Genomic DNA, 22,213 nt, shown 5'->3' with positions numbered 1-22,213 from the left:
TCATCAGAGTAAGCCAAGAACTCAGTTGCTTTTTCTTTAGTAGAATGATCCAGGAGATGTTCAGAGTTGACAATATACAACAAGCTTTTCTGAACACTGTGCTAGGAGCTCTGGATAAAAGGCAAAAACAAAAGAATGCTTGCCATCAAGGGGTTTATAGCTTACTGTAAAAAAGTTTTCTTTTTAATTTCCAAATTTGGAAATTTCATTTTTATAGGAAACTGCAAGTAAGGTTCTATCTGTATAGATAGGAGGGATATGTATTTATAGGTATTGGGTTTCTAGGAGGGAAGAGAGCATCTTTTCTTTTTCCTCTCTTTTAGGACTATAAAAACATCAGTGCTGCTTGGTCATCAGGTGTTATCCAAACTTATTATATCACTACTATAGAATTGGTGTCAGTTTCCATTTCTAGGTGATGGGAAAAGTGTTGGTAATAATGAGAATAACTGAAATTTCTGAAAAGCTTTTTAGGGATTCTAGAGCATTTTCCTCCCTGTAACTCTGTGAGGGAAATAGTTTGATAATTATCTTCTTTATTTTCCAGAAGTGACCCAGAGAATTAACACCCCCCCCCCAAACCAGACTTGAGATTTCATTGATCCAGACAATTTTCAAAGAGGATATTCCCTCTACCAACATAGACTGGCATCTGCCCTGCAATTTACAACCTGAGAGAATAACCCAGGATGCTAGGAAGTTAGGTGAATTATCTTGGGTCACACAGACAGAATGTGTCAGAGGTAAGACTTGAACCCAGGTACTCCTAACTCCAAGAGTCTTCATTTGCTAAACTGCACTGCTTCTCATGTAATACCATATAAGGAAAATTAGAAGGTAGAGGACTAAGAACTGGGAGGTGGTGAAGGAAAGCTTAAGGAAAGATGTACCTTTTGAGCTAAACCTTGAAAGAAGCCAAGACTTCTGCAATGCTAAGATGAATCAGGGTGAACTCCAGTTACAAGCAATTGCTTGGAGAAAATGGAGTTTGTGCTGGAGAATAGTATAACATTGGATTAAAAAGTAACTTGGGGCAGCTAGGTGGCACAATGGATAGAGCACCAGTCCTGGAGTCAGGAGTACCTGAGTTCAAATCTGGCCTCAGACATTTAATAATTACCTAGCTGTGTGGCCTTGGGCAAGCCACTTAACCCCATTGCCTTGGGAAAAAAAAAAAACCTAAAAAAAATAACTTGAAAGAAGGCAGGATGAGGAAGGCCTGAAACACTAGACTGAGGAATTTGGATCTTGTCCTATAGGAAAGAGGAAACCAGTGATAATTTTGGATAGGAGAGTGACATGATTAGATCTGTGAGTTGGAAAGATTATTTTAGTTGTAATGTATAGGATGAAACATCTGGAATAAATATTGTGCCCAATTCCAAGTGTCATAATATTAGAGAAACGTAGAGAAGTTAGAGGATTCAGTGGGTAACCACGCTGGTAAAGGGTCTGGGTCATGTGAGGATCCATCAAAGGAACTGGGATGTTTAGCCTGGAGAAGAGAATGGTGGTGGGTGCAGCATATTCCCTTTAAGTATGTAAAGGGAAGGAGAAATTAGATTTGTTCTTAGCCATTATAGACCAGATTCAGGAACATTTACTGTTGATGGAGTCATGAGTTGTTCCAATCTCTTAGGAGAATAATATGGAGTCACCAAATTGCAAACACCCTTGGACTCGGTTGTTGGCAACTGGGACTTTATCCCCAAGGAAGTTATTGACTGGAAAAAACCAATACCTCTTAGTACCATTTGAAATAACAAAATCCCCAAAACAAATGAAGTGACCACCAACTAGAAAATGGTTGAATGAATCCTTAAATTATGGATGCAATAGTATATATTATTGTGCCATGAACCACGCTGATAGAGAAGAATTCGGGTAAATATAGGAAGACCTGGAGAATGTGATGTAGAGGGATGAAAACAAACAGACCATACACAAACCTTGTACTTAATGTTCACAAAACAACATACCAAAGGAGGTCTTTACTATGATTCTGCCTCTTCTAAGGTGGAGCTAATGATTAGTAAATGGAAGATGTTACAGACACATGTAGAATCGTTTACAATCTCTTGTCATTTTGAGTTGGTTGGTTGGTTCGACTTGTACACTTGCTTTTCTCATTTTCTTTCCTTATGCTCCTGTTCACATATTTGAATACTGGTATTTATCAATGAAACTAAAAATAAAGTTTAGTGGGGGGTGGATACAGGGGTGTGTGTGTGTGTGTGTGTGTGTGTGTGTGTATGTACACAACAAAACCCTTTCATTTAACGGTCACCCTGCTAGAACGGCGCCTTTCCCCTAAGACTTGTTCTCAGAGGCTAGATGGTCTCCAGACTCCACTCAAAGCCTTTCCTATTAGGTAATATTGGTTCAGGCCACTGGCACTGTTTTTGAGAATACTCTTTGATGAGGCATCAAAGTAGGATTTCCAGTTCCCTCATTTTATAGATAGGGAAACTGAGGCCCAAAGGAGTGATCTGCCCAGGGGTCACACAGGAAGGATAGGATCATAAGTCTAACACTGAAGTGGAGTTCACTGTTATGTAATACAACCCCCTGATTTTCCAGAGAAGGAAACTGTAGTTGAAAAAATTTAGGTGACTTGCCCAAAGTCACACAGGCAATGTTAGGTTGAAGAGTTGGGTTAATTCTAACTGCCTAATTTTTTAATATAGAAACAAACAAATTCTCATCTTCTTCCTGACACCAAATTAAAGAAGAAATGTATTGATAATAGTTGCCCATGTTTATAATGCTTAAAGTCTGCAAAGCACTCTACATTTATTATTACTTCTTTTAATGTTTACAATTGTCAGGTAGGGGTGATTATTATTCTCATTTTACAGATGAGGAGGCTCAGGTAGACAGAAGTTAGGTGATTTTATCCAGTGTCACACAGCTAGTAGGAATTTGAGGGAGGATTTGAGGCTTTTCCAACTCTATCTATTATAATGCCTTGCTAACTCATCTAGTAAAAGTTCTTCTGGAAGGGACAATGAATAATAAAAATCAAATTTTCTTCCATGATGATCTCTCAAAAATAGATTATAACTTTCTGAGAGGAACCATGTCTCCTCCCATGTATTACATGTTCAAAACAAGGTCCTGCATACAGCAGGTGTTCAGTAAATGCTGAATAATTAATGGATGAAGGAGTCACAGGACAAGTGATCAGAGGGGTTTATCTATTACATCCACAGAACCTTAAGAATTGTAAGGAAACTTGGAGAGTAGATCATCTAGTCTAATTCAAATGAATCAATATGCATTTATTAAGAGCCTACTGTATGTCAAACACTGGGAAATATGAAGCTATAAATGAAATAATCCATGCTATGGATGACTTTACATTCTCTTGGAGAGACAACATGCACACACAGAGATATATACAAAATACACAATAGGTGGTTTTGCTGGGAAGGATCCTGGCATCTGGGGGGGGGGGGGGAGTCAGGAAATGCTTCATGGAGAACAGTCATTCCCATTTGGTGGTTCACCACAATGGTCCAAGAGGTTTGCTAAAAATTATTTAATGGCATCATAAGCAGTAAATAATTACAGAATATTATCAGTAGTACATTAAATTACTCCAGGGGCTTCTCAACACACTGCTTTTTGTGTAAAGGAGTTTGCAGAACAAAAATGCTGAAAGCCAGTGACATAAAAGTAGGCATTTGAGCTGAGTCATGAAAGAAAATAATAAATCTAAGAAGTAAAGGGAGGAGGGAGTACCTTCTGAACGGCCTGAACAAAGAAAGTCAGCTATGACAGCAAATAGACTTCCATTTATGAGAAACAACTCGAACATTAGATGGACTGGGTCATAAAATGAATAAAGGGAAGCAATGTGTAATATATTTTGGGGTAGTTAGGTGGCTCAATAGCTAGAGCACTAGGCTTGGAGTTAGAAAGATGTGAGTTCAAATCTGGTTTCAGATACTAGCTAGGTGACTCTGGGCAAGGCATATAACTCTGTTTGTCACAGCTTCTCATCTGTAAAATGAGATGGAGAAGGAAACAGTAGTGTTCTTTCTGCCAAGAAAACTCCAAATGGGGTTGTGAAGAGTCAGACATGATTGAACAATGTGTAATAAGGTGAAGAAAGTAGGTTAGGGTTAGGTAGGAAGGCTTTATGTGCAGAGTTTAGATTTCATCCTAAAGGTCATAAATAGGGAGGTAATGGAATTTGTGGAGCAGATGAGTGACTGTCAAGATTTGTGCCTTAAGAAAATGGATTGCGGGGCAGCTAGGTGGCTTAGTGGATAAAGCACCGGCCCTGGAGTCAGGAGTACCTGGGTTCAAATCTGGTCTCAGACACTTAATAATTACCTAGCTGTGTGGCCTTGGGCAAGCCACTTAACCCCGTTTGCCTTACCAAAAAAACCTTAAAAAAAAGAAGAAAAGAAAATGGATTGTAATGGAGCTAGACTTGAGGCAGAGAGCCCACTTAGAAGGGGACTGCAATAATCCAAGAGAGAAGGGATAACAGCCTGAACCTGAATAGTCAGGCCTTTTACAAAGCTCCTAAAAGTGGGATTGAGTCTCCCCCTTTAGAGGCCTTCAGCCAAGAGGCCCTAAGTCCATTTTTTTCTTTTCAAAATGTTTAAGTTATCTTTTGTTAGTTTGTTATATAAATATAAATATATAAACTATATTTATGCATACCTACTGTTCTTCTCTGCTCCCATCCATCACAAGCCTGGATTGCTCCAAATACTGACTCTCCTTACACTGAGTTGAGCTCTGTCCCTACCTCTTCCCCACATCACTCCTAGTTCTCTCTGGGGTTCCACTGAACAAGTCTTAAAGTGTGAGCTGGCACAACACACAGCTGGTCCCGTTGTGCTGTGAAGGATGAGCAACATGTCACTTCATAGATATGTCATCATGTAGGAACCCAGTCCTCAGGATGAAGGGGAGATTCCTAAAAAACCTGATCTGTTGGACTTAAAGCTGAGCAAGTTGAGAGGAAAACTCTGTAATTAGACGATGGGTTTATGGATACAGATACCTATCCTTCCACCTCCAAAGGCAAGTCTTCTCTCTATGATGGGACCTCAGAAGGTCCTGGGTCTTCCTCAGGAGGAAAGCTGAGGGACCATGGGGGAAGGGAGAGGAAACTGGGGAGGGAAAAAACAAAGGAGAGAAATGGGAGAGAGAGAGGGAACAAGAAAAGAAGAGAGAGGGAGAAGAGAGTTGAGAATGATAGGGAAAAGAGGAGAGAAAGAAGAGAAGCAAGGGGGCAGAAAGGGAGAAAGAAAGGAGGGAAAGAGAAAAGAGGAGGATGGAGAGAGAAGAGAAACAGAAGAGGAGAGATACCTTGGGATATAGGTCATCCTATGGGTGTTATAGGCTTATCTCCATTAAAAAAAACCAACTAGACTTATGATTTCATTAGTGTAGGGAATTCCTGGGGAGCAAACTAGGTAGTACAGTAGGGAAAGTCTGAGACTGGAGTCAATTAGACCTGAGTTCAGTTGTGGCCTCAGACACTTCCTTAGTTGTGTAACCCTGGAAAAGTGATTTCATTTTGATCCTCTTTTGAACATGAAGGACAGCAACCTAACCTAAACTGTGTGACCCTCGGCAAGTCACTTAAAATCTGCCTCAGTTTCCTTATCTGTAAAATGAGAATTAATAACAGTACCTACCTGGCGAGGATCAAATGAAAAAATATTTAAGTGCTTAATACAACATTTGTTGCTGTTGTTTAGTAGTGTCCAACTCTTCATGATCCCATTTGACCCCAAAGAAATTGAAGTGGTTTGCCATCTCCTTCTTCAGCTCACTTTACAGAGGAGGAAACTGGGGCAGACAGAGTTAAATGATATGCCCAGGGTGATCCAACTAGGAATTGTCTTAGGCCAGATTTGAACCTGCAAAGATGAGCTTTCTGATACCAGGCCTAACATTTCATCTGCCACTACCCCCCAGGAACTGTTCTGTGAAAGTTAGCCATTGTTATTTTCCTTTAATGTAAACTGAGCCCTCTCTGCCACTTAGAGAATTGTCTTGGGGGCATGGAGAGATTTGCCCACCCAATTAGGGGACCTCAGTAGTAAGACTTAAATCCCAGGTTGGCTTCATTACTAAGCCAACTCTTTGCTCAACATGTCACCTCTGATTATTATTAACAGTTAAGGAAATAATAATAATAATAATAATAATAATAATAATAATAATAATAATGATAATGATAATGACAAATGTTACATAGCACTTCAAAAATAGAGGTTCAAAAAGTTATGTACTTTTCCCAAGGTCACCTAGTGTTTGAAGTAAAATTTGAACCCAGATCCTCTGAACTCCAAGTCCCAGTACTGTTTCCCCTTCACCACATTGTTCCTATAAAACAATAGGATGTTCAAGTCAGAAACCATCTAATTCAACCCAATTGGAGCTTATTCAGAGTGTATATAACTAACTAGGCTTGAGTCTCCTTAGAAAGCTTGCCAAAATCTACAGAAGCCCAGCTGTGTGAAAACATACCTCTGGCTTGGCTTCAAGGCTACAAAGTCTTATCTTGTTTTCCTTTCCTCTTTCATATGCTGTCTAGCCTCATCAAAAAGGCTGTAAACTCCTTTCAAGAAACATTCCTGGAGTAGCTAGGTGGAGAAGTAGATAGAGCACTGACCCTGAAATCAGGAGGACCTGAGTTCAAATCCAACCTCGGATACTCAATAATTAACTAGCTGTGTTCCTTGGGCAAGCCCCTTAACCCCATTGCCTTGCAAAAAAAAAAAAGAGGGAAAAAAAGAAACAATCCTGAAGGTCTCCTTCTACAAGGTAGGACATTCAGGATATATCTGCTTATTCACTGATTGACATCTTCAAGTGCACACACTCTCTTGTATCTCAGTTTCTCTCTCTCTCTCTCTCTCTCTCTCACAAGGAAATGAGGTTAAGGAATTTGTCCAAGGTCACAGTTAGATAATTATTAATGGATCTGAAGCTGGATTTGAACTCAGGTCCTCCTGACTCCAGGCTGATGCTCTATCCACTGTGCTACTTAACTGCCCCCCTCCTTCTCCCTCCCTCTCTCTCTTTGATTAAAGATTTTATTTATTTTGAATTTTACAAGTTTTTCCCTAATCTTACTTCCCTCCCTCCACCCCCACAGAAGGCAATTTACCAGTCTTTACATTGTTTCCATGGTATACATTGATCCAAATTGAGTGTGAGGAGTCTCAGTCTCTCTCTCTCTCTCTCTCTCTCTCTCTCTCTCTCTCTCTCTCTCTGTCTCTGTCTCCCCACCCCTGCTACTACTGAGGTCCAAGTCACAGGCTTTCCCTTGAGAGAGAAACACATTCCTTTCTCCTTAAAACCTGTTCACCTTCTCAATTTTTCCATCTGTCATCCCTGCTAGACCTGTGGTATCTATTCCCTCTCACCATTATCTGGAGCTCCCTTCTCCCCTTAGCGATGTGCTGACATAAGATTCCCACACACTACTAACCAACATTTATATGAGCCTTTAAATACTGTAAAATGTATATGTAATCTCATTCAAACCAATCCAGTGAGGTAAATACTCTGGGTTTTAATAGTCTCTTTTAACAGAAAAGGAAGGAAATAATCAAGAGTGTGGAAGTGATTTGCCTAAGGTCTAGGGGCAGGATTCAAATCCAAGTCCTGCTGACTCCAGCTTCCACAATAACAATGACAAGAAAAGCACTTATTAAGTACCTACTATATACCAGACACTAGACTAAGTTCCAGGGATGCAAAATGAAATGAAAACACAGTCCTACTCTCAAGGAGCTTACAGTCTAACATACAAACAATTGTATATACACGAGGTAGAGACAAGACAAATGGAAGATTAATTTCCATGGAAGGGAGCCAGTAGATTTACTATATCTGTCCCTCAAACCCTGATATTCCCCATCCTCCCTCTATTCTACAGTAGGCTCTGGTGATCTTACCAAAATGCAAAGCAACACAATCAATATTCATTAAATGACTGGCACTAGTATGACAAAACTTTGGGCCAGGAGTTGAAATAACTTGAGATAAGATGTGGTCATGTCCTCAAGGAATATGATGGATGGGATGAATGACCACTGAGATAACTATCACCTAAGTATTCTAATATGAGCCCCCATCAGATCCATCCGTACCCAGTGGCAATCTTCCATCATCACCCTTCCCTGCTTAGAAACTTGTGGGCTCTCCACTGTCTGCCACACAATAATACCACAAATCCCCTTGACCTAAAGTGATTAAATCTCAACTCTTCAATCTAGTCTTCTGACATTCTAGTCCCTCAATTCCCTCCCTCTCATGTAGCTATCCAGATTGATTTCAATTTTCTATAACAACAGATAGTATGACTTAGTTACAATTACACCCATGGTTGCCATCTCCACACATGGATGGTTTAACTCCAACTTCCATAGCTTTTCCCCATGAATGCACATCTATCACTTCCTCCAAGGAACCTTCCCAATCAACTCTGCTCCAGTCTGAGATTTAGAATCATGAGGTCTTGTCTTAGAGACCTAAGAGATTATATAGCTCAGTGGTCTCAAACTGTTTTAAGTATCACCTTTCAAGTGTTTCTACTGCCAATACAGTTCAAAATACAAGCTGTTCCCCCAGTCCTGGAATGCTCTCACTTCTGCTTCCTGGCTTCCCTTGTTGTTGTTGAGTCATTTCAGATGTGTCCTGCTCTCCATGAACCCATTTTGGAGTTTTCTTGGTTAAGATGCCAGAGAAGTTTGCCAATTCTTTCTCCAGGTCATCTTACAGATGAGGAAAGTGAGGCAAACAGGGTCACACTACAAGTCCAGTACTTTATCTACTCCATGCTCCTTAGCACTTTCCTGGCTTCTGTAATTTTCTTCCAATGTCAAATAAAATCTCATCTTCTACAGGAAGGTTTTTCCCTGCTTCCTTAACATTAGGACTCCCCCCTCCCCCATGATCTTTAATTTATCAGTCTATATCTTGTTGGTATACAGGTATTTTTTAAGTTGTCTATCCCCCATTAGACTGTGAGTGCTTAAGAGCAAGAAGTTTCTTTTACCTTCCTAATTCCAGGATCTGGCATACAGTAGGAGCTTAATAAATGCTGTATGAATTCATTACTACTAATCTTCAGAGGAAGGGTGGGTTGGAGAGGGATGGGGCCAAACTTTCCATAGATATCTCCTCTAGCCCAAGCTTTCCTCCCACTTTACACAGAGCAGTAAATTTACAGAGTAAGATCAAAAGCAGAGTCAAGGCCAAGGATTCCTTGCTGTTGACTCTCCTTCTCAGGATTTCATTTTTTCTTTTGTTTTACTTTTTCAACCATACTCTGACACAATAAATACAAGCAGGCAAATAAGAAGTATTTACATTTTAATGGAAGAAGGCAAAAAAGGGAGCCAGGGGTGGCTAGGTAGCGCAGTGGATAAAGCACCGGCCTTGGAGTCAGGAGTACCTGGGTTCAAATCTGGTCTCAGACACTTAATAATTACCTAGCTGTGTGGCCTTGGGCAAGCCACTTAACCCCATTGCCTTGCAAAAAAAAAAAACCCTAAAAAAAAAAAGGAGCCAGAAAGATGGGCGTGTAGAGAAAGGAGAATGGCCTACAGTATGGAGATGGCCTGGCTGGGGACAAGTTGAGGCATCATTGTGCTAACCCATCAGAGCTCAGCTTCTCAGACTGGGAAGTGGAGTAGGGGCAGCATAGGGTAAAGATGAATGGGAAACATTTCATTAATTAGAACCTTGTAAGGGTCTTTGGAGCAGGGAATATTAAAAGCAAGAAGGAAACCTAGTGTCTGGCAGTCCCATTTCCTTGTTTCACAAACAAGTAAACTGGGAGCCAGGGAGACAGAGCAATTTATCACCTTAGATTGGTTTGTGAAGACACATACACCCAAATAAGGAGGTGAGCCCCATTTTATTCGGCTAAATTCCACCAAGAAAAGGTAAGAATTCATAACTTAGGCTTTAAGGAAATTCCAAGGTGACCTACCCCATGTCTGGGATAACTGACAAAGCCAGTAACAGGCAGTATGGACTTTATGGGAGGATGCCCTGAAGGGTTTGTGGTATGTATACATATGGGGTGTTCATAAAATCCAATTCAATTCAACAAGCATGAATACATGTTTGAGAAGATGAAAAGACAAAGACTGCCGGAGAAAGATCTGTGCCTTGCGGTGCTTACACCCTAAAAATCAAAAGACTTTGTCCAACCTCTTGCTCTGTGAGGCATTTGAAACCTCTCACAATCTGGCCCCAGCTAAAGGCTTAGTGTACAGAACTCCCTTCATCATGTATTCTCCTGCCAAATGGGTTTTTTTGCTATTCCTCACACTCAGCATCTTTCCCCTCTGCCATATTTGATTCATAGGTACCAGCTCCTATGAGAAGTCTTTCCTCCTCTCTCTCTAATTATTAGAGTTGTCTGTCTCTCTTTCCCCTCAATTTAAGGTGGATTTATACTTAAAATCAAAGGGAAGTCATGGAATCATAGATCTGGAGCTAAAAGGATTTCAAAGACCATCTAAGTCTAACCCTCTCATTTTCTGGATTAGACCCAGGAAAGTGATAAAGGACTTTCCCAAGGTCACACAGTTCAGTCATTGGCAGTATCAGAATTTTAACTCAGATTCTTTGACCTCAGAACCAGTGCTCTTTTCTTTGTATTATGATGTTATGTTATATTCCTTTCCCCCCAGGAAAATGGGGGTTCCTTAAGGGCAGAATCTTAATTCCAATGCCAGCTCTCAAAGTTCTCCAACTGCTAGTGCTTTCCTCCCTGAGATGACCTTCCATTAGCTCTGTATATCTTGTTTTGTATATAGTTATTTATACATTGTCTTTCCCATTAGTGTGTAAACTCCTTGAGAGCAGGGATTATTTTAATCTCTCTTTGTCCTCCAATTGCTTAGGATAGTGCCCAGCACATAATAAACATTTAATAAATGTTTGTTGACAGGAGTGAGTTTTTTGTTCTCTTTTTATGTACCCACCAACAGACCCAGAAACTAACATACAATAGGAGGTTAATAAATTCTTGTGGAATGGACCTGGGTGAAGACAAAATAAGATCACCAAAATCAGAACTGATTTTATGTGGACTGCATATATAAATATATAATATAAGTATATATAAATACCGAATGCAATAGATATTGTAATATATATATATATATATATATATATATATATATATATATATGAAAATAGATTGAGAACAAGTCTGAGAGAGTGAACAGGTTTGAAAAAAATTTAAGTTCCTTTGGCTTGACTTTGTTAAATGCTAAGGCTTGAAGTAAGATTTTTTTTTCACACTCCTTATTCTAGGTTGAATTGTGTTTGTTGATGGTGAAGTCTACAATTTTAAAAATTAATCATTCAACCCCAAGGGGCTCCCCCCCACACACACATGAACTATGAGCTAGGTTGAGATTTTGCTTGGTCAGCCCTATAATCAAATGATGGTAGTCTCTGGAGGAAGGCAAGCAGTCTGAGTTTTCCTTCTACTTTCTCCCTCCCCCTCTTGGTTTCTTCCCTTATTCCCAACATTCTTTCTACTAAAGCAACATAATAGAGTAGAAAGTGGAAAAAGCCTTGGGTTACATGGTTATAAATTTATCATTATTACTATTTCCTGTTCTGTAAATTACTGGCTGCAAGATCCCAGCAAGTTGCTGATCTTCTGAATCTTAATTTCCCAATCTGTAAAATGGGGACAATAATCCTACCCTACCTGCCAACAGGACTGTGGCAAGAAGCAAAGGTTCATCCCTCTTACACCATGTTACATATATAATTCAATACTGGCTTGAGCCCCCCATTCTCTGTGTCATATTCTTGGTAGGCATGTGGGGAAATATATGAATTCAACTTTAAACTGCTTAAAGTGAAACAACATAGATCAAAACAAAAAGAAAAAAAACATTGGTGTTCAGCTACAAAAGGGTCCAAATCTCCAAGGGAGTTATAATTTACTTCCCCTTCCCTCTTCCTAAATCCCCAATTAAGACTTCATTTGCCAGAAAAACACACAAAAAATTGTTAAAATACTTACTCCATGAATTGTGCTGAGGTAGGCACTGAAAGAGATACCACAAAAGAGTGGTAAGAGTTTTATACAAATGCAAAGGACTGTTCTTCCCATATGATTCAATTTTTCCAAGGATCCTTTGTTTCCTTCTTCTACCAATACAAACCAACACATAGTCTATGACTTGTTATGAGATATGTGTGTCTGAAACATTTATTACCCTGAAACCAACTGGGAAATGAACCTCTTTCAATTTAAGGAGTTGACCAGGGAAAGATGGCAAAATGCCTGTAGTTCCTTGCTCCTAGGGGAAATTAAGACCAGTAGATTAGGAGACAAATAGGTGGTGCAGTAGATAGAGCATCAGTCCTGGACTCAGGAGGACCTGAATTCAAATCTTGTCTCAGACATTTAGCTGTATGATCTTGGAAAATTCACTTAAACCCATTGTCGCGCACACACACACACACACACACACACACACACAAAATAAACATAGACCAGTGGATTGCTTGAGTTCAAAAATCCTGCTTTGCAGTAAGTAGGGTTAGAGCCAATAGAATGTCTGAACTAAGTCTGGCACCCATATGGTGAGCTCCCTGGAGCAAGAGGGCTACTATGCTGCTTAAAGAAGAATGATTGGCCATTGCTCTTCCAGTGAGAAACAAAAAAAGAACTCAAAAAACCCCAAACCACATCAAATAAAAAATAGTTTACTAAACTACTCCTTAAATAACAGACCCCTTACCTAAAACCTTTCCACTTAGTTGCATCTATCAGAGTTTATACTTCAAGAGTTCAGTCTCTGAGAAGTTGGGGTTACCTCCTTAAAGGCATCAGGAGGAGATCAGACTGTTCTTAAATATGTTGCTTTTCTAGATCTTAAAATATCTTTTCCCCACAGTTTGAACTTTTCTCCAGATCAATTCCTCTCCTCCCCAACACTATCCCATAAATCTGAATTAGCAGAAATGTAAAATTTATTGCATCTCTTTGCACTGATAATGTATATTATGCTCTTTGCAAGTCTCCAAGCACTAGATAAATGTCAGTTATCATTAATATTATTATACTTTTTGCTTTATTCAGAAAACTCTTCACTAGCCATGCTCAGAGAATGAAGAGATTCCAATCAACTGTGAAGGGTAACCATTAACCTTTTGTGTACCACAGCCTAAAAAGTTTCTCAGAGGCATTCAGAACGAAGGACCCCTTGTTTTGTCTTAACTAAGTGTCTTAAAAAGCAGGAGGAAAGAAGCACAAAGAGAAGTTACTTACCACCCATGGTCAAAGAACCAGTAAATATCAGAGCTGGAATTCTAAACCAAGTTTCTTAACTCTCAGGCTGTTGTTTTTTGTTTTTGTTTTTCTCTGGGGTTTAGGTGTTTTGTTTTTGCTGTTTAACTATACTAAGGTATACACTGAGATTTCTGGGACTCTTTCTAAAATTTCAGAGCCCACTTTCTTTGATGAGTAGAATTAATGTTCCTCCCTGCAGACCAAGGCTTCGGAGCTATCCTATGACAACCACAGAATCAAGGAATTTGGGAACTAGAATGAATCTAAGAGGCTATCTGGTTCCACCCATGTTCTCTCTACAACAGTCCTGATATAGTTAAACCCAATCTTTGCTTCCAACCATTACCTCCAGAGGCAGACCGTGGCACTTTTTGTTTGTTTTTGTTTTTTTAGGTTCTTTTGCAAGGCAATGGGGTTAAGTGGCTTGCCCAAGACCACACAGCTAGTTAATTATTAAGTGTCTGAGGCCGGATTTGAACTCAGGTACTCCTGACTCCAGGGTCAGTGCTCTATCCTCTGTGCCACCTAGCTGCCCCCATCCCAGTTTTTGGACAGGTCCAGTAAGAGGGAATTATTTTTTCTGATAACAAACCTAAATTTGTCTCTTAAGTACCACTTTCATTTATTGCTCCTAGTTCTGTTCTAGGGGACCAAATGGAATTCTCTGATTTGGGTCCAGGAATAAGAGAAGGACTGGATGCTAAATGTGTACAGCCCTTAGGAGTTTCTACCCTTGCCCCCTTCCCAAGAAATCCCTGATCTCAGTTTGCTTTCTCTGTCAATTGTTTCTTCTTCCCTAGTATTTGACCACACATTCCCATTTCCTTTCACTGATCATCAAATGCTTGGTAACTAAAAGGCAGATGAATTCTGAAGAAAGATAATAGAATAATTTCAGTTTTGGAAAACTGTTAATGAAATGTAACTTCCTCCTTTGAGTAGAGAGGTAGGGGACTATGGAGGTAGAAAGTAGTGTATGTAGTCAGAAGTTCAGCCAGTGACTTGGTTTGAATGTTTTTCTAACAGGGAAGAGTTTTGACATTGAGAACAAGAGAGGCTGGGGAGAAATGAATCAGGAAGAAAAAAGACAACAACAAAAATTTAAAAGGTAGTCAAACATCATACCTACATGTAGAAAAGATCTCAGACTGGGTTTGAGGAGATGCTATTCTAGACATTAGTGCACTTCTGGGCAGTAGGTGATGGTAAATAGTTAACAATCAACTGGGGGGAGGGCAATATACCCAGATACCCTCAAACTTAATGTGAATTAGTAACATTTTCTCCATCACTATCCTAAGTCTACAAATCAATAAAACAATAAATCAATCCCTGATTTGTGGATTTGCTAGTTTCTGAGATGTAAAGCTTACACTAAAAATTTAACAATGGGTTCACATCCCAGTTTCTGTGCTTTGTGATTTTCCAACTGTAAAATATGTGATAGTAATCACAGCCCCATCTTCTTCTCAAGATGAAGGATCAAAAAGATGGAGTTTGGATCATAGCAATTCAAAACTGGAAATATAGAAATGATCTACTTATAATCATAGAACCTCAGAATTTGAAGGGACTTTGGAGGCTACCTATAGCCAAAAAAAAAAAAAATGTCTTCTCTGACACCAACAAATAGCCATCTAACCAGTGCTTAACATCCCTCCCCCGACTTAGAACAGCTAGGGGAGAAGTAGATACAGTCTTGGAGTCAGGAGGATGGGAGTTCCAATCCAGCCTCGGAGACTTGACTAGCTATGTGATTTTGGGCAAGTCACTTAACCCTAATTGCCCTCGAATTCAGGCCCATTTCCTGATTCATATCTGAACACTGGACCCAAATACTCTGGAAGAGAATGTGAGGCTAGTGATGTAGCACAGCATCCCCCTCACTCCAATTCCAGTTCTTGTCATAGCATCACCTCCCTGATGCTGTGGTCTTCTTCAGAAATCAAGGACAAATATCATCAAAACCCTCCCTACCAATGATCAAAAATTTACTGCCTTCTAAGACAGCTCTTTCCACTCCTGGGCTGTGGGAAGTTTTATGGGAAGGTTTTTCCCATACCTGGATGTGAAAGCTGCCTCTTTCCAATGTTAAGTGTTCTGCCCTCTGGAGCCAGGCAGTGTCCTTTCCTCAAGAAAACCCTTTAAATACTTAAAAGACAATTATCCTGTTCCTCCATTGTCTTTTCTTCTCCAGGCTCCTTCATTTCATAAGTGAGAAAGTTGAGAACCAAAGATTTTTTTCAAGACTATGATCTAATATGGCCCTAGAACCCAGGTCTCTTGATTGGCATACCAGTCTTCTTAGCACACCAAGATGCCTTGGGAAAAGTGAAAAGCTCAATGCAGAACCAATGCAGGGTTTTATTTTATTTTCATCACCAGAAGAGTCTGGTGTGAAATCATTATAACAATACAAGCCCCTCTGGTCAAATACATCATAATAAACAGCCATAGGGACACTCCATGGACAGCATCCAGAGGCAATACCTTTGGAATTCATGCCGAGGCATTTCAGAGACCCTGTCTCTGTTCCCTAAGCTTGCCAACATTACTACTGTTAATAACACAATAATTCAACTTGGCCATCGTTTCAGATCATCAAACCTAGAGACAGCGAGCTATGCTACCCACAGAAAACCTATATAAACACACAAATACATATCCCCAAAAGGAATTTGCCAAGTGGAAATGAGGAGAGCTAGCTTCCCAGAGCCTATCTCTCTCAATTTGTCCAGGCCGTTCAAGTCAAAAAAAGATCCAGGTTAAAGGCCTACTAGGTGTAAGGCACTAGAAAACAAAAGACAAACAGAAATAGTCCTTGTTCTCAAGGAGCCTACATCTTACTGGAATGAGGGGACATATGCAAATTAAGACATTCAAAACTAAGAAACTTTAAGAGGAAGAGAGGACTGAGAACTGGAGGAAATATGAAGAGATTATGTAGGAGGCAACACCTGAGTTATGAAGAAGCAGAGACAGAGATGAAGCAGGAGAATGAGCAACGAATTCTAAACCAAAAACTGCAAAGGATCTCAGAAGCAATTTTGTCCAAACTCCTTATTTGACAGAGGAGGAAACTGAGACCCAAGGAAGTTAAATGACTCATCCAAGGTCACATTCACCTCTGACCCTAAATACTTGCTCTATTCTCTGTACCAGTCCAGACCGGGGGAATCACCTATGCTAAGAATGAAAGAGAGGATTAAAGGCAGAGTGCTGTGTAAGGGAACAGCTGGCAAGCAAGTCTCACTGGATCAGAGACAGAGTGAGGAGGGAAATGAATGAGGCTGGGAAAGTAGGTGGAAGCCAGATTGTTAATTATAAAATGAGACTATAAGGGTAGGTGGGAGCTTTAAATGTCAGGCTGAAGAATCTCTGGTTTACACTGGAAGCATCCAGGGGCTGTTGAAGGCTTGAGAGTAGGAGAGTGACATGGTCAAACCTATGTCAAATAGGCCATTTCAATCCAAAATCACCAAGCATTTATTAAGTGTCTAATATGTGCAAGGATTCCATAGGGGTCTCCGAATACAACAAATCAGAGAAATCATCCCTAGTGATTTCTACTAGCACATGATCAGGTAATATTTTGCAGCTGTCATCAACCAGCTACCACAACTGATTGCCAGCACCCAGCTGTGTGTGCCCTTGTTTTTATTCCTATGTCTCAGTTTCCTCAAATGCAAAACAGGGATTTGGGGCTCGATTGGGTCTAAGATACCTTCCAGCTCTGGTATGGTATAAAGACACGATCCATATATATGCCTTGTATAATTTCCTATTTTCATGCGACAGTGCAGAATAGTGTAAGAAAGTTGGTTTCAGAAAGAGAATGATGTGAGTTGAGTCCCATCTGATACATACTGGTTTTGTATGTATGATTCTCAGTGTTCTAGGTCACTCTCTAGAGTTATATGCTCAATTCAATTGAATCAACTTCTATTAGGCACCTACTATGTGCTATGCACTGAGCTAAGCACAGAAGAAAAAGATAGAGAATCCCTGCCTTCAGGCTGCCGATCTAATAGGGGAAAACAATACACAATGGGAACATGTATGAAGTGGAGAAGGTAAAGACCTTCTCAAGTAGAGGATTTGTTCTCATCTGGGAGTTCCCCAGACCAGTGAAATCCGCGGTCTAGTACTTATCTTACTTGGGCACGAAGCCATTGCTAGATGGTTATCAGAGTAGCTAAATAGTTAGATGACAGGTTAGAGAGTCAATCAGCAAGCATTATGGAGCAACTTATACGTGCTACTCACTGTGGTAAGCTATGGGTACAAAGAATGGCAAAGAGTCCCTACCTTCGAGAGCTCCTCACTTTGTAGCTGGGGAACCCAAGCTAGGAAATAATATCAACTAAGAAACAAAGTCATTCAGGATAGGATCAGGGACTAAAGAGAATGGGGTGGTTCAGCCTCTTAGGAATTCAGAGAAGGGAGAAGCTGAGACTCACCCTTGGAAAGGACCTCAGATCACCTAGTCTATCCTCCCACTCCTTTATGTCTTCCAACAGAGAGTCATCTAGGTTCAGATGGAAAACTTGTAGTAGCCAGGAGCAACAACAAGTTTGCTTTCCCCCCTTTCTCAAGATAACCATTCCAGTACTGGACAGCTCCATTCATTATCCGGGTCTTCCCCACACAAAAAACTGGACTGTACTTCCCTCTAAATTCTCCCACTGGTACAAGTCCTGCCCTGAAGCCAGACAGAATAAAGTCTAATTCCCTCTTTAAAGAGAGAGCCTTCAAATATTTGAAGGTGGGCATTGTGCTCTTCCTTTGTTTGCTTTTCTCAGAGATGAATAACCACAGAAGGCTTCTGGAAGAGGTGGGACTAGGTGAAGCCCTGAAGATTGATTAAGTTTGGCCTTTCCTTGAGAGAAGAAGTAGCTCTGCAAATCATCCGGAGGGGGGAAAGGGTAGGAGTCGAAGGGGCAAACTTCACCAGGTTTTCCTTGGACTCAATAGGACTAAGGCTCTGGTGAAGATAGAGAAGTAAGGGAGGGGCATTTCTAGAGACTCAGGATGAAAAGGAGTTAATTATCTGCCAAGGTCAAATACCAAATAGGAAACTATCATAAATTAACATTAAATCATATTGGCGAATTTAAGAATACTTTTAACCGTACTATAGGAGACAATGGCACAGAGAGCTCTATAATAAACAGACCAAATATTTTTTTATAGAACCAAGAAACTTTCCCATTTGCAAGGGACCACAGCACCCATTTAGATCTCCTTCCTCACAACACATACCCATTTTAAACCCAAGGAAATCAAAGCAGAGGGAGGCTAAATGGTTTGTCAGAGGTTTTGAGTAGAGATGTGTTCAGTTCAAGTTGGGAAGGAGTTCTTTCCACTACCTGGGTAATTCGGGTGATTCTTAAAACTGCCTAATGTCAGCTGCCTCTTGGTTACCCCAAATCACCCTCCCTCCACTCCTTCCTCCTGAAATTCAGCACAGACTCCCACAGCTGCTGCCTGCATCTTCCTGCGTCAGAGACTTAAATAGGGTGGGAGGAAACTGAGGCAGGCAAAAAGTGACCCAGGCAGCTTTCCTCCCACCACTGCCACCATCACTTTCTAGGAGACACATTAGTCAGCCTTCCACCCACTAAAACATGACTGCTACTCCCTCCTCAAACCCAAGCTTCTTGCTCTGAAGGTAGAAGTGGATAGGGACCAGGGCAGCCCTGTTGGCCATCCTGAGCTTCCTCAGCGTCCATCTCCTACAGGTCTCTGTCTCTATGACATTTGGAACCTTAACACACCTTGCTGCTTCCAGTAGTTGAAGCTCTAAGTGGTTAAACTGTGGTCTTTTTAATGTGGCTTTTATTGAGATGCACCCCTTCCTCCTGGCTTCCTCTTCCTGGGGGTTGGAATACATAGGAATTAGTAAGCCTTTGTCATCAAAACTGACTCATCCATAGGGTGGTGGGCCCCCTAAGGTGCTAGTTTGGAGGCCAGACAACACACTGAGGGTCCAGCTCTCCCACTCTACTGCCTACACGTCCTAGGACACTGTGAAAGCTCCCCTCCTTCATGTCAATACAATCGACTATCTGCCCCCCCCCCACACCCAATCTGAAGTTCTGGGCAACCACTTACCTTGGAGCAGCCCTTTCCCCAATTTGAACCTTTAGAAACAAGGACCTGCTTAAGGAAATTCCCGCACTTGGCGGGGCTGGGAGGGGAACTACTCCCATCACCTCCCCCGCCCTCTGGCCTTCTTTAAGCTGGATAGCAACTCCCGGGTCCCACAGCCCAGGGCCCAGAAGCAGGAGTGGGGATCTAGAATGTCAAGGCACCCGAAGCCTAACCCAGCTCCCAAGGTCCAGGCCCTCACCCTCCCTCCTCAGCTGCCCCATTGTCCACCTAGCCCTGCAGGCAGGGTGAGCAGGGGGCGGGGTTCCCACTCCACGGCTTCCCTCCCCATCCCCAGGAAGTCGATTCTGCCTTCCAGCGGCTCCGTCGGGGTGGCCCTGCAAGAGAGGCATCCGCACAAAGGAGGGCCGGGGGGGGGGGGGGGGGGTTGTGTCACTCGGGAGGGAAAGCGACCCAGGGAGCCCCGCACAGAGGCGCGTGCACACACACACACACACACACGCACACACGAACACACAGACACACGCATACAACACACCCGGCCAGAAGCTGGGCGGGGATGGGGAGCTCGCTCACCAGCTGGCCCAGGCGGCTCCCCGGCCGCGTCACGGTCCGGGGGTCCCGGGGCCCGCCCGCCCCTCCCTCCCACGCCCGGTCCGGTCCCGGGAGGGCCCCCTGCTCACCAGCTGCAGGCAGCAGAAGCCCACCAGCGTGCACCTCCCGTTACACTTGCTCATGGCTCCAGCCGGACCGGCGGCCGCGGCGCTGCCCCCTCGGCTGCTGCTGCTGGGGCCGCCCGGGCTGGGGCTCGGGCTCCGGGCGCGCTGCGCTCTGGCTGGACTCCGCGCCCGGGGCTGGCACGGAAGCCGGGACCCCGAGAGCGTCCTCCTCCCCCCGAGTCCTCGCCTCCCCTTCCCCGCCTGGCCCGCGTCCTCCCCGCGCCCCGAGCTCGCAGCAGGGCGGCCGGGGCTCCCCTAGGGCTGGGGCCGCGGCTCCCCCCGGGCGCGGCGCGGGCTCGGGCGGCTCGGCTCAGGCTCCATGGCCCGCGCGGGGCAGCGGGGCGCGCAGCCCGAGCCGGGGCTCTTTTGTTCGGCCCGCTGCGGGCCGGCAGCGCCTCATGCCCCCAGAGGCGGGCGGCGGGAGCGGGCAGCGGGCAGCGCGGCGGAGCCCAGCCCAGCCGGGGCAGGAGCCCGAGCAGTCTGCAGCCGCCCGGCCCGACCACGTGGCTTCGCGGCCCGGGGAGGGGCGGGGCCGGGCCGGGACCGTGGGGAGGGGGCGTGGAGGGCGAGCGAGAATAGACTTCGGAGCCGGCCGCAGCCCCGGAGGCCGGCAGAGCCCGGGGGACAGGAGGGGCGCAGCCCCGGGGAGGCCTCAGTTTCCTCGGCCGGCACAACGAGGGTTCCGCCGTTCCTTTCCAGTTCTGAATCCCGGGCACCTATTCCATCAGGGAGAGGGAGGGCGGGAGGGAGGAAGGGGGAAGAGGGAGGCAGACAAAGAAGAAAACTTGCCGAGTGGGGAAGACTGGGAAGAGCCGGGGGAGGGGGAGGGAGGAAAGGAGGGAGGGGCTGAACTTTCTCTCCCGGGCTTGACTGGGCCCGGGACCCAGGAGGGCTCCAGATCTTTGGCGTCTCCGCTACGTCCTCCCCACCGCCCGCGGACACCCCGCTTCCCCACCCGGCGCCGAGGGGTCAGCTGAACCCGGGTCAGAAACTGGCATCGCGAATCCTAGGGGTCGGAGGGGAACACCTCCCCACGCCTCGCCCCCACCCCTTCGTCAGGTGGCCCAGTGAACCCAGGTCAGAAACTGCAATCGCGCATCCTGGGCAGGGCGAAAGGAGAAAATCGGCCCCCACCCCTTAGTCGGGGGAACCCAGACAGCTGTCGCCTCCGAACCCTGGGCAGGGAGGAAGGACAAGGGCTGGAGGGGAAAATCACCCCAACTCTCAGCCACCCTTCCAAGCTCCAGGACCAGAACCGGGGTGGGGGGCACCCAGGGACACTTGCTTTGGGGAAGAACTTGAACCTCCTGGGAGCAGCCGAGTCATTTATCCCAGTCTCACATTTGTCACGAAAAGGCCTGGGAAGCTTTTCCCCCCAAATTCTCCTCCGCGGCCGGTCTGTGGGCTGGCGGTTCCCCGAAATCCAGCCACTTTCAGTGGGAGCCCAGGGGCAGAATCCAAGCACCTGAAAGGAGGCGCTGTTTGTTTTTGCTTTTGTCTCGGTAAAGCCGGCACCCACCTGCACTGTGGCTGGCTAGCAGCAGGGGCTTGATCGTCCTGGGTGCACTGAAATTCCTCTTTGCTTTCTCTAGGTTATGCTCCTCAGTAGGTTCCCCCGCTTTGGGGGCTGCAAGAAGACAACCCAAACCAGCTGAAAGGCAGGCTACGCTCCTGAACCCCTGGGATCCTCTCTTGAGTTGAGACTTCCAGTCTTCCTCCTTCCATCTGGGCCTAAAGTCCCCCCAGCTCTCCTGTCCAGGTCAAGCATAAATGTTCCCTTTCATCCTCTGACCTAGAGTTCTTCACCTTTTGGGAGTCTTGGACCTCTTGGGCAATCTGGTGAAGCCTCTGGACTCCATCTCAGAAAAAAAAAAAAACTTGCATTCATAAAATGAAAAAGGAAACATGAATCCAAAAAAGTTTATAAATAAATCCAAAAAGGTTTAAAAAAAGAATGGATTCCAAGTGGAGAACCTTTGTTCTAGTCCAATATAGAAAATATCGAATTGAAAGGAAAAACGTACTAACTTAAAAGTTTAAGGCAATATAACAAAAGGCTTCTAGT

The 22,213-nt window shown here is 43.6% G+C and overlaps 1 protein-coding gene across 1 annotated transcript in view; it reads right to left on the bottom strand.

Moving 5' to 3' along the window:
• The window catches only part of NKAIN1 (sodium/potassium transporting ATPase interacting 1), a 116,273-nt gene extending 96,019 nt beyond the window's left edge, over positions 1–20,254 (bottom strand). The window contains exon 1 of the mRNA XM_074217873.1: positions 20,113–20,254. Coding sequence (XP_074073974.1) covers positions 20,113–20,166 — 54 coding nt within the window. The 5' untranslated portion in view covers positions 20,167–20,254. The remainder of the gene's footprint in view (positions 1–20,112) is intronic.
• Between the last annotated feature and the right edge of the window lie 1,959 nt (positions 20,255–22,213).

This window comes from Macrotis lagotis, chromosome 1, assembly GCF_037893015.1.
Source record: "Macrotis lagotis isolate mMagLag1 chromosome 1, bilby.v1.9.chrom.fasta, whole genome shotgun sequence".
Lineage (NCBI taxonomy): Eukaryota > Metazoa > Chordata > Mammalia > Peramelemorphia > Peramelidae > Macrotis > Macrotis lagotis.
This window is presented reverse-complemented; position numbering and strand designations above follow the sequence as displayed.